This window comes from Wasmannia auropunctata, unplaced genomic scaffold (genome assembly GCF_000956235.1).
Source record: "Wasmannia auropunctata unplaced genomic scaffold, wasmannia.A_1.0 LD336116.1, whole genome shotgun sequence".
Classification (NCBI taxonomy): domain Eukaryota; kingdom Metazoa; phylum Arthropoda; class Insecta; order Hymenoptera; family Formicidae; genus Wasmannia; species Wasmannia auropunctata.
The window spans coordinates 1,868,087-1,881,374 of NW_012026774.1; the positions used below are offsets into that span (position 1 = coordinate 1,868,087).

At 28.8% G+C, this 13,288-nt stretch overlaps 2 protein-coding genes across 2 annotated transcripts in view; both read right to left on the bottom strand.

The window, feature by feature from the left end:
• Positions 1–628: 628 nt before the first annotated feature.
• Positions 629–4,952, bottom strand: LOC105462398 (cytochrome P450 4C1-like). Its single transcript, XM_011708949.1, has 12 exons — positions 4,760–4,952; positions 4,118–4,288; positions 3,704–3,810; positions 3,555–3,645; positions 3,167–3,352; positions 2,997–3,066; positions 2,806–2,932; positions 2,151–2,336; positions 2,008–2,076; positions 1,620–1,782; positions 1,327–1,506; positions 629–981 (listed from the first exon to the last, which is right to left on the bottom strand). Exons 1-12 carry the CDS (start codon positions 4,761–4,763, stop codon positions 827–829), a joined length of 1,509 nt encoding a protein of 502 aa, XP_011707251.1. The 5' UTR covers positions 4,764–4,952; the 3' UTR covers positions 629–826.
• Positions 4,953–11,132: 6,180 nt separating this feature from the next.
• LOC105448342 (cytochrome P450 4c3-like) overlaps positions 11,133–13,288 on the bottom strand; it is a 5,157-nt gene continuing 3,001 nt past the window's right edge. Inside the window, exons 5-10 of the mRNA XM_011686863.1 lie at positions 13,121–13,247; positions 12,720–12,911; positions 12,578–12,646; positions 12,118–12,280; positions 11,823–12,002; positions 11,133–11,539 (exon numbers count right to left, since the gene is read on the bottom strand). Of these exons, the coding sequence (XP_011685165.1) occupies positions 11,379–11,539; positions 11,823–12,002; positions 12,118–12,280; positions 12,578–12,646; positions 12,720–12,911; positions 13,121–13,247 (892 nt within the window). The 3' untranslated portion in view covers positions 11,133–11,378. The remainder of the gene's footprint in view (positions 11,540–11,822; positions 12,003–12,117; positions 12,281–12,577; positions 12,647–12,719; positions 12,912–13,120; positions 13,248–13,288) is intronic.

Consider the following 13,288-nt stretch of genomic DNA (forward strand, 5'->3'; position numbering starts at 1 on the left):
ATGAAAGAAGATGCACTTTCTATCTGATATATGTATATATTTTACGCTGTTGTAATTACACGAATAACTTTTGCAATCAGAACTACATGTTTAGTTTAGACAAATAAAAAAACATAAAACACACACACACACACACACACACACACACACACACACATATATACACACTCACACGCATACATATATAAATTGCAATCGATTGTGCTAAAGTGGCTGTGCTAGCTTAATAGACTCTAATAAGTAGATTACGCGGAAGAGAGAGTTATGTGATATGTAACTTGTTATACGTGTTTACGTGATCTGTTATGTACTAGTATTGCAAAAATAGAATTTCAAAAATATATTAGATATTAGCATAAATCCAGAATCTTTAAAACTAAATTATTGGTCGTCTGTCTTTGAAGCTATAATTTAATTACATCATAATATTTTTTATATGTTTATTAAATCACAATTTTATATTTTTCTATATGTATATATTTTATATGTATATAAATTATTAAAATGTTTTATTTGAAATTACGCAAAAAGTGATTAAGTTGCATTTTAATTCTCGAGAATTAAAATCTAAAAAGATATATGTGGGAAGTAGTAAAGTATTTCAAAGATCATACCAATATTATTGCAATATTGAACGTAAATTTTTTTATTTTTATTAAATTTATTACAGCACATTAATGTTATATCATTTTGCGACATTATTTTAGCTTTATTGAAAGTATCTTAACTGTAACTTTTAACGCACTATAAAAAATTGAATAATAATCTATTATAATTAATGTTTGCCAATATTACAGTTACCATAAATCATTAATATTATAATGAATCATATACGAGATATAGACAATCTAGCATCTTGAGTTCGTAGTATAATATCGGTTGCTAGTTTAACGTCAGCTATGTTGCTGACTGTTGTAAATCGAAATCGTCGCACCAGATTTACGACAATTGCGGCCACGGATAGGAGTGCATATCTCTGACCTAAAATTCGAAAATGTAAGGAAAATAAAAGTGAAATTAATAAATCGACAACTAGGATAACGAATGAAAAAGATTTTAATATTCAACAAAAGGTTGAATGTGAATAGCATTTTCTGTAGCACATTTTTTTTCACTTGACTTGCTAAGTCTAAAAATAATATAATTTTAATTTTGAAACACAATACTAATTGCTCGAGAGAAAATAGAAAGGTCGAGAAATTTTAATGAAAATTAAATACATAACGGGAGATATGATAAATAAGGAGTTACAAGATTGTTTCAAATTTTTTAAATTTTGTAATTTAAATCATTTTCAAAATAAATGGCTTATATTGGAATATCTACCTAGACAATCCCTAAGACCAGTACCAAATGGAATATATGTATAACGAGGGCGGCTTGACGAATTTTCGGCCGAAAATCGTTCAGGAATAAATTCCAACGGCTTATGCCAGTACGCAGGATTACGATGAATGGCAAATATTGGAATCATAATGTAACATCCCTCCGGCAAAGTACATGATTCTGGAATCGGCAAAGCTCTTTTTTTTAACTTAATAAAGTATTACATTAATCTATAGATTTACATTAATTTTGTCCATAAATTCTCAGTAAATGGTGTGCTATAAAAGTAATACCAAGCTTGATATCTCCAGTAAGTTCGCGCGAAAGGGCAGGTGCTATAGGAAACAATCTCAGTGTCTCCTGGAACACCATTTGGAAATATCGCATACTAAGGAGACGTTGAGCATCAACCTTATCATTATTAAACGTGACTAATATTTCCTCTCTCAATTTTTCCTAGAAAATAAAATACACAAATAATAAATACATTAACCATCTAAAAAAATAATATTACTCTAAATATACTTAAAAACAATAAAATGAATAAATGATTATTATAAATAGAAATAATTATTTCTGTAGAATACATAATATAAATGAAACATTTTTGTCACAATTTTGTCTCATGTTTGTTTTTATGATCAACAGTGTATATAAACGTGTTTCAATAATTTTACTAACTTGTACTTCTGTATGCATTCCCAGCATGAGCATAATGAAGGATGCTACTTCCGTAGTAGTATTTTGAATCTATAAAACGTGAATTAATTATAATATAGTCTCAAGTCATAATGTTAAGTCTTTAAATAATAAAATGACATTACAGCAACCAAAAAATTTCTAATGTCGTCTAAGAAGTTCTCGTCGCTCACTTCGCATGATTTGCTCGTAACATCATCATATAGCTGTACTAAACGATTCGAATAATTGTTAAAAATAGGTTTTGACTTTTCGAACATTTCAGCATTATATTGTAAAGCGGTCTGCTTTGGTGTCTCTCGTGACGATATCTGCATCATATCAATTTATAATATGGACACAAATGACAATACAGTTACTAAAATAATTGTATTAAAAAAATTATTGTAGATTATATTTGTAAGTGAAATATAATTTCGTTACAGGGGAATACTGTTAAAAAACATCAGTACGTTTCTACTAAAATATAAAAATATAAAATAATAATTTGCAATATAATTTAAAAAATACTTTACGACTGAGCTGGAAAGCTATTTAATTTAAAGTAATCTCCTTAGAATACGTAAATTTTAGCATTTTTTCACCCTTCTAATAATATTTTTCGCTTTGTTATTATACTTCTTAAAATGCTTATACATATATCACATTGCCAAAAGCTAAAAATCTTAGAAACGTATCTATTCTAATTAAATGAGACAAATTATATTTCCTCGCATGTGACAAATGTAATGATCTATATGAAAAAACAGTTATGTAAAAAACTAAAAATTAAAAATTTACACTGTAGATAAAATCTTCCACAATTTTTCGAGCGGCACTCATTTGTTTTCCGCCTTCTGTCAGAGAAAAAATCCACTCCGTCTGTAGCCACGGTTTTATTACTCTTTTAAATGATTCTTTTAACAATCTGGAATAATTATAGATTGTCGATTTAAATATCAATGATAAATAGTGCTATTAAAATTGCATACTTTTCCTGCCAATATAATAACTCGTCATCTTCGCCTTTATGTGCAGCTCCTTGAATACCCACTGTTGTCACTGTGAATTAACATTTGTCAATTTTTTAAATTTAATCACGCTTTAGCATAGGCGGTAATAATAATAGAAATTTGTATTAAGTGCGTATTACGATTCTCACCTAAAAATATATTAAACGAGTATCGCGCTATGTACGGTTTAAGATCAAATATTGGACCATCGACATGTTTCTCTAGAGTGTCCGCACAGTAATTGCTATAACTATCGAAAAATGTTACATATTCGGATAAATTTTTAAGATTCAAAAGTGGCTGTAATATTTTTCGGCGAACCCTGTGAGTTGTACCTATCAATATCAAACGCACATATTGAATATGGAAAAAAAATGCATGCGCCAGTTATAACGATTAAACATTAATTCAATATTAAGTTAAAGCTATGTTATTTCCTATTATTATTATTGTATACTTAATTTACTGTTATATAAAATTAAGTATGTAATATAAAATCTAAGCGGGCAAAGCGAACATCTTTCATAAATGGAATACCTGAAGCTCTGATAACTCCGTCACCAAGAAATACATCCCACAGCTTGGTCACAGAGCTTTTGTCGTTACCATTTTCGTTCACAAGCACGAGCTGCGTGTTTAATTTAATGTATTTTATCGTTGTGATTATTATCTTTTTATGAACTTACCTTATAATCTTCAGGTTTCGTAAGTAATACAAATATATCGGTTCCTAAGACAAGTCGAGTAACACTTCCATATTTTTTAGTAGTTTCTTCTACATAGTCTAATAAATCTAAATAAAATTGTACATATAATATCGTTTACAAAACATTTTTAAGAAAATAGTTGCAAAAATTTAATTAATAGTGATAACTTTTATATTTAATTTTGTGCTTGTACATAAATATTAAACAATATATATGTATATATATATATATATATATATATATGTAATATTTTAATTATATGTATAATTATTTGTACACACATATAAAAAAAATATATTTCAAAAGTATAGTTCGATTTATTAGTTCAATCAACCTCAACTTAAATTTACGTTTTATCTTAAATTTATGTTTAAAGACATTTTTTAAATTTACCTTTATAATTGCAAGCAACTTTTAATGTGTTGATAAAGGATGATAATATAGATGCACCAGGCAGTGAAATAACAAATTCTAAATTTCTTTTCAGTTTATAATATCTTTTCTTATTAACTTTGAGAATAAATGCCGTAAGCAAAATTACTACAATTGCTGCCAAAGATACATCTGTAAAAATAAATATATTTTACTGATTACGTAATCCTTCTATACACGCATATTAATTTAATAAAAAATGAATTATTTAATCTTTGCCATAGTTCATTCATTTATGCACACACATGACTGTTCACATTTTGTGTGATCAATACTGAAAGAGATCTGTAAATTTTACATTTAAAACACGAACATAATGGGTTGTTACAACTATATCATGCGTTATTTAAAATTTTCGATGGATCAGATTATTACAATTGAATGTAAATTTTTGTGTATCAAATGTCAAATAAAATACAGCCCTTATTATAAATATATATTCTCGATCAGCATTGAAGAATTAATAATAAAATCCTCTTGTAATAAATCCTTTTAATGAAATCCTCTTTGCTATGTTTTAAATATATAATGCTGTTTGCAGTAAGCGTGTCAAAAGTTTGTAATAAGTAATATTGTTTTTTTAAATAGCATTCTTATACTTACACATATTTCACTGTTTCTTATCCTTTTGATGTATGTGAAATTTTTTAAGAGTTAAAAAAATTTCAGTTCTATTTGTTACACAATTATTATTACTTTTTATCGGCCAAAACAACACAGCCAGAACGCATCAGTTGTATTGTGCAACAGAAAAATAATGCGAGTAACGTAAATCGAACCTTATATAAATGTAGAGCGACGTGACGAGTGATATAACAATCGATTTTATATCTTAAGATAATTTTTATGCCTTTATTTGTGAAGCAAAAGAAGTTTAGTCTGTTCTAGGCTACTGCAGTGGGAGAGAAAAGAGAACTTTTCTGGTGGGGATTTGATAAAGAATTCTTGACGGAGGTTCAGAAAAAAGTGACGGTAGCGATTCTTCTCAAATTTTAAGAAGAGTGCGAGTATAGTGTATAACATTTCCTTTTCTTCGCCAATAACGGGTCATCAAATTGCCGTGACAAATTGTGAAAAACGCAAGTTTATTACTTTTATCACAAACTCTTGTTTAGAGAAAGATCATATTCCCTTTCACCTCACCGTAATAATATTAATTTTCACCATAAAAGAAAAGAATTTTTCTTGAGGAAAAATTTCCTGTTAGATATAAAATCTCTTTATAAAACCTATAATTTAGAATAATATAAATTATTCTAGTCTATTCTTATATGATCTATAAATAATTAATAGTTAGATAAAGGAGTCATTGAAAAAAAGAGATGTTCTACTTTAGCAAAATTAATTATACAATAATATTTTATTAATATCATATTTTTATCTATCTACTTTTTTTTAAATATCGATATACTGCCATTCTATTATAACGATTCTAATTGATTTTCCTATTATTATAAACGTATACAAAAGTTATAATATCTACAATAACTTTTATGTAACTCAAATCTTAATTGATTATTTTGTTAAAAATATGTAGTATAATACGTTAATTAATCATATAATATAATTTTCATTGCAATATTATAATGTAATATAACTTAAAAATTGCAGTCGAAATATAATTATTTTAAGAAAAGGCTTTTTAACGAATTTTGAAAACTAATTTTGTATGATAAGCGATATAAAATAATATAGGTATTCCTAGATCAGTAAATTACAAAATAGAATATGTAAGAGGAATATAATAATTGGTATCAAAATAAAAAATCAAGTGTACAATACCGAAATACACAATAAAACTATATATTTTGGTCAAAGATGTATGTCTTTATTTCGAAGTAGAACGCTTATCATTTATATGATATTTTAAAGTATAATCGTAAGATACAAGTAAATTTTATCGGTATATTACGTATTATCGTACATTTATGTTACCTATTTTAGTAACTGAATACAGAATAAAAAGTTACGGATATTCATATAATACGTTCATATTTAAAACAAAGTGCATTATTTTTATGACTTTTAATATTCTTTAAGTGTATTTTTATATATTAAATATGTTCTGTATATATATCTTCGTCAAGCCAGCAGGACCAAATGAACAAAATCAAACAGGACTTATTCAGTTTTAGTACTCATTGTATACTAATTTGTACTACCAATAAAGATTTTGTACGCTGTGCTGTTTTGAAAAAGAAACGTGGCATTGCTTTATATTAAGCTAGCAGGATCACGTACATAAAAAAAGAAAACAAAGGTAGAAAGGCAAAGAACTGAATTTATATTAATTTGTACCATCAAAAAAAAGTTAATACCTATATTGATCCATTCCTCATAAAACAAGCCCTAATTAAAGTTAACTCTAATGGTTTCAAGAGTAAAATACTCCTTGCCATGAGTAGTTGCTCTTCCCATACTCGAAGCGCTATAATTTATACAGTGAATGTCAGATAATAATACTTCTATATAGAGTTAATTCCATATAAAGTTATTTTACATGTTGAAAATTAAATAATTAAATTAGATATGGCTTGATTAGCTAAATTATTATTATATATTTCAATTGAACCATCAGTGTATATATGTATACTTGCTACCTAAAATTTACCCAGGCTCGGTAAGAGTTCTCTTTCAGACAGATACCCTTGTGCATTTACCAACTACAGGAAGGTTTAAATGCTGGTAATACAAAATGCGAATATTTATCAATATAATTGCAATAAATTTATATTTTATTTTAGTTTATTAGAAGCACATTAAAATATTTAGTTTCGGTTGACTCACTAAAAAAAAATTGTAAAAAACTTTACCGACTAATTATGTATATAGAAATATGTATAAAAGTATGAAGAAATATAATCTTTAAATAATTTTATGTTACGTATATTAATAAAAATTAGTACAGCTAATATAATTAAATAACCAATGCAAATTAATTATAGACTTGAAGTTACAAGATAAATGTTGTTTAATTATAATCTAAAAAGTGCTGCCATCTTCGATCGGATAAATAGACACAATAGAAAAATTTATGAAGTCGATTAAAAAATGCATCAATTTCTTTTAAAATGGACTTAATCTCGAGAATTTTTTGAAAATATTTTCAAATATATATTATATTTTTTTTATTATTAAAAATAAAAACCATTGTTAAAGTAAAATATAACTAAATACCATGCACATTTACATTAATTGTAATTAGCAAGTTTAATATGGTTTTTATTTTCTCTGGGTTTTCTTGTTTGTAACGTATTCGGAGAAAGAAGATTTTAATTATTTCCATCAATATTATTAATTGATAAAACAGGTTATAAATTCATCGGTTCCTTATAAATAATTTATTTTGTCGATTACTAAATCAGTAATTAACGAGTATATTTTTCGGTTTCGTCGATTTACTTACAACTACAGCTATCACAAATGCTTATCTTTATTTAAACACGGTCAAGAAAATAATTTGTTTATTTGTCGTACATTAATTGCGTACATACATTTTAAAATATGTAATAATTTATGTCTGCGACACAATGGAATGAAAAATTGTTGCAACGTTTTCCTAATTTCTCATACTATGTCAAATTTATTGAATTGCAAAAAAAAACAAAAATATCGATTAGAAAACAGAACTGTAACTACTTTACTGTATTATGTTCTAGAAATTGCAAGACCGATCGATCGATCAATCAATCAATTACAGACTCGCAATTTATTTGCGGTGACCGTGATGTAGTCACGAACTGGTAGAACTCGGGATATGTACGCATTGTTTATCGCACATATCAAGCGCAACCTCAAATTATAAGGATAAATGGTTTTTTTAACATTTTCACGTCTAATTAATGAGTCAAGACTTAGATGTGAAAATACATAAAATCCTATTGATTTGGTTTGATTAAAATCAAGTGTAAAACCGGAAACATATATTCATTGGAAAATGGCTATTATGGATATTTTCGTTTAAGGCTAATTTAACATTATTGCTATTTTTGCACCATTTATAGCACTATTTGTAGTTAATATTAATAATTAATTTGTAGTTAATATTAATAATTAATTACACATAATCGGTTGATCAATTATTTACTGTTAATTTACCTCTGAAGGTAATAGATTAAGATATCGCTCGCGCAAATATTCAAAGTGTTCAGGAAGTGAAAAATGGCAAGCACTACTAACCCCCTACATTGCGCATGCCAGATTGCGGTCGATTCTACGGGTCCTGAAACGATGCGATACCGCAATCGTATCTTTTTTCCAGCTCTCTCTCATTTCGCATCCATCGAAAACTCATTTGCCGCGAAAATTGTTTTTTTGATGTCAATACGATGCGGATGCGGCAGATAGATAAATTATCTGGTTCCGATGACCGCCCATTTGCCGTTGAAAAATACCTATTGTCGAATGCTTTGATGTGCACGAGAGCTTGTTATTAATGCTTTCATCGAAAACTCGGGATTCAATGCGTCACCACTTTCGATTGCGCGGCTCGAACGCGCGCGGACTATGTCCGATTTCCGCGAGACTACCTTTCCCAGCGTCAGCATAACGAGCAACCGCGTGAGGAACGACGTCCCTCACGGAAGCTTACTCGCTTGCTTTATAGCTTTGTAATAATAAAATAATGGCCACACGAAAAATGCAAACGACGACGGAAAATGCGGCGATGGACAAATAATATGTAATTCGCCTTGCGAAAAATCCTCACATAACTTTTTGTTTATTTTGCGAAATATCGCGATGAATCGCTTTGTAGTAACGACGCGCTTTTCACACAATAGCGATATCTTGTGGCGTACAAATTAATTGTAGATTGCAATTCGTAAACGCGGGTACATACGTCGATATCAACGATAGTGCAGCATGCACGTGTGATAACACGAATGCTCGTGGGAAACGGGCATAATCTGGTAACAGTAATCCAACCCATCAGCCTTTCGTCATTTGCGATGCGTTTGGCTTTCTCGTTCGATAGTATCCGCGGGTATTGGACGTCCGCATGATTCGGGAGAACGCATCTGCGCCGGCACACGTGTCCGACGCGTCCAGTGCTCATGGCGGCTTTATATACACGTATACCCTTTATGGACATAGCATATGGGTCACTGCCAGTGACAGGGAAATACTGCTGCTGCTGCTGCTGCTAACTACTGGCTTTTGCTCTAAGTTATAGCGATGCGTATGGATGCAGTGTCACATCGGTCGCGCTGTACATAATTTTTCCCTCTTATCTTGTACCCGCCTCTTCAACCTTGTCGAACAAATGTTTCATGCGCGTTGAAGCATTTTCAAAATCCTCTTCCAGTAATGTCGAGAGCTCAGTCAAGAATGAGCGAACAAAGATTTGTAAAAAAAGTTTGCGTTACATTTCTAAAGTTGCCGATTGTGTCAGTTTTACGATGCAAAATAATCATTTAAATTTATTTGTTTGTTTTTCAGAGCTATTACAGTCGCTCCAATTATGTTTTAAATTAATATTTATTTGTCACATTCATATTCATTGTAAGAGACTAACAATTTTCTTTTTTAAGTCAGAGTTCAGTTTACCGTTAATTAATTCAATGACTACGAATGTGTTTTATTACAAATATACGAATGTATTTTGCACTTCTTCAAATTCAACTCAATTTATTTAATTTTCATGAAACGCTATGGAAATACTGAAAACTTATTGCGCGATAAGTAACGTATCCTTGACTTTTGTATTCCATGCATAAAGAATACATAATTATCGTTAAAATTGCAAAGAGAATTTATACTGTTTAACGACAACGTATTGCATTACATCAGAGTTATTTAGATTGTCCAATATATTTTTTGATCATCAATAAACTTTTAATTCTCCAGTCATGATATATAAAATCGAAATACATCCCTTTCTATTTGAGAAAGAACCGCAGAATTTAAAATCTTCAAAATCGATGAAGAGGAAATGTTCTCTTCAATGTAAGTTGGCGATGACCTCTTCAACTCGCTTGCTCTCGTTCGTTCCCTTTTTATTCCTTAACCACTTTGGTGAAGTCACCGATATCGTTCGCGTCGATTCGGCTTTTCTACTTGGCGTCGCCTGATCCACTCGAGTGTCCTTTGAATTTAAACTCAGTCGCGAGTTTCGCGTAATGAGGAAAATATGACTAGACTACTACGCGCCGAGTCGCCTCAGCAAGCGTTCAAATTATCGTTATGACGTGGACGTGACGTGAAAGAAGATGCGCTTTCTACCTGATGTACACTTTACGCTATCGTAATTGCACGAGTAATTTACTTTTGCAATCAAAATTGCATGTTCATTTAAAAGGGATAAAAAATGCAAGGTTTATGTACAACAATGCTCCAGATTACATCACATGATAAATATTTCTTTATCACAGAATTAAAATTGATAAAATCCATTTATAGATTACAAGAAATTTGGAATCTTTAAATTGACTGTTTACTCTTGGTTGCATAACTTGTTATTAAATTGTAAAACTTTTTTTCGTATTTATTAAACATTTACATGTTTTCTAAATTCAATATACATTTAGATTATTAAAATGTTTTATTACAATTATACACAAAGAGTTATTATATGATATTTTAATTGATTTAAAACTTAAGAAGGCATTTCTGAAAAAAGTAAAAAATTTCAAAAGTTTGTATCAATATTGTTGCAATATTCAATGCAACTTTTTATTTTTATTTAATTTATTACAGTACATAAATGTGAAAAATTATTTTAGCATTGCTATTGAGGTATTATTATAGCTAAAAGCTGTAAAAATTAAATTATAAAACTTCTCAATGACATATGTGTGATAGCATATATAATATTCTCTTGCAATAACAAAAAATGACAGTTATTAAAAATTTTGTAACAATTTCAAATTATAATTTTGACACTATTTTCAAAGAATGATAAGCTAACTGTTTTTTTAAAAATTATTTCATCACAGACTAACAATAAGTATAACAGATTAAAATGAAAAAGTAAACATTGATAGAATTAATTTATTTCGAAGTTATTCTTTGTTGTACACTTGAAAAGAAATGTTCACATGTTTCTTTTCAAGTAGAGATATACTATAGTATAAAAATAATTCATACTATATAGTGTATATTTATAGTACTTGTGAACATATGTGAGATCGACTCACAAAAATTAAAATAATAAATTGTTATAATTATTAAAATTCATATTAATTAATTAAAATGTTATTAATTATTGTAAAAATCACTGTTATTAATAACTCACACGAGATATAGACATTTTGACATCTCGAGCTCGAAACAAGAAGTCGGCTGTCACTTTAATGTCATCTACGCTGCCAGTCGTCAGAAATCGAAATCGTCGGATCAGATTTACAACTATCGTCGCCACGGATAAAAGTATATATCTCTGACCTAAAAATAAATAATGTAAATATGTAGAAAAAATAAAATATTAATAAATCAATAACTAAGACAACTTAGTCTTAATATTTAACAATGTTAAATGTGCATATTATAGAAACTTTTTTTATTTCACTTGTTTAATGTGAAAATGATATAAATCTAATCATGGAAAGCATTATGAAAAAAATAAACTTCAATAGAAATTAAATTATACGTAACGTGACATGATAGATACAAGATTTTCCAAAGTTCCATTATTCTTAAAATAAGTGGTTTATATTAAAATATTCACCTATGCAATCCCTGAGGCCTGTACCAAACGGAATATATGTATAACGAAACCGACTTGACGAATTTTCGGCCGAAAATCGTTCAGGAATAAATTCCAACGGCTTAGGCCAGTACGCAGGATTACGATGAATGGTAAATATTGGAATCATAATGTAACATCCCTCCGGCAAAGTACACGATTCTGGAATCGATAAAGCTCTTTTTCATAACTTGATGAAATATTATTACATTAATCTATTAATTTACATTAATTTCGCCCATTGACTCAATAAACTATGTATGTGTTATAAAAATACCAAGTTCTATATCTCCTGTAAGTTGACGCATAATGGTAGGTGATATAGGAAACAATCTTAAAGTTTCTTGAAACACCATATGAAAATATTGCATGCCAAAGAGTCGTTGGGCATCAACCTTATCATTATTAAATGTGGCTGATATTTCCTGTCGCAGTTTTTCCTAGGAAATAAAACGAAAACACAAATCTAAAATATAAAAAATTAAATATTTTTCAAGAGTTAAAGTTAAACAATAAATTTAAACAATAAGCTAAACAACCGATTATTAGAAGATAGATAGATAGATAGATAGATAGAGAGAAAGAGAGAGAGAGAAAGAGTTACTCTTCCAGAATATAAAATACAATACAAATGAAAAATTTTTATCGTCTTAAATTGTTTTCTTTTTACAGCTCGCAGCTGTAAATATGTTTCTGTATATACAATGTGCTTATTGTGCTGTAATAATTTTACTAACTTGTACATCTATATGTGTTGCCAGCATAAGCACAGTAAAGGATGTCATTTCCGTAACAGTATTTACAATCTGCAAAATATGAATTAATTGTAATACAAATTTATTTATATAACAGACGTTTTTATATAATAAATCAAATTACAGCAGAAAAAAAACTTGAAAGATCGTCTAAGAAGTTCTCTTCGCTCACTGCACAGGATTTCGTAACATCATCTCGTGCCACATAATCCCAATAATTCTTAAAAATAGATTTTATCTCTTGGAAATGGTCTGTTACATTGTAATTATTGTTATATTGTGAAGCAGTACGGTTTGCTGCCTTTCCTGGTGATATCTACATTAAAAAGCACATTCACATGTATATAATGTGGACAGTACTATTATTAAAATGAAATTACTGAATTATTACTAAAATGACATTATTATTGAAATAATTTGTAAGAAAAATGCAGATTATATTCCTACATGAAAAATCTATTCTTATTACAAAAATACTAAATTATATAAAAATATTAATAATAATGTCTTGAATTTGAATTTTACGTTGTAAATGAAATCCAGCATAATCTTTTGAGCGGTATATGTTTCTTTTCCGTTTTCAGTCAGAGAAAAAATCCATTCCAACTGTAGCCACGGTTTTATTGCTCTGCTATATGAGTGTTCGAGTAATCTGAAATAATTATGGATTATCGAATTGAACATATGAAATAA

Bases quoted from the DNA above. Each gene is read 5' to 3' on its own strand.
- LOC105462398 (XM_011708949.1), bottom strand. The intron at 3,353-3,554 runs GTATTCCATTTA...TGATATTGATAG, and splicing joins CGGAGTTATCAGAGCTTCAG to GTACAACTCACAGGGTTCGC. The intron at 3,067-3,166 runs GTGAGAATCGTA...GTTAATTCACAG, and splicing joins CTCGTTTAATATATTTTTAG to TGACAACAGTGGGTATTCAA.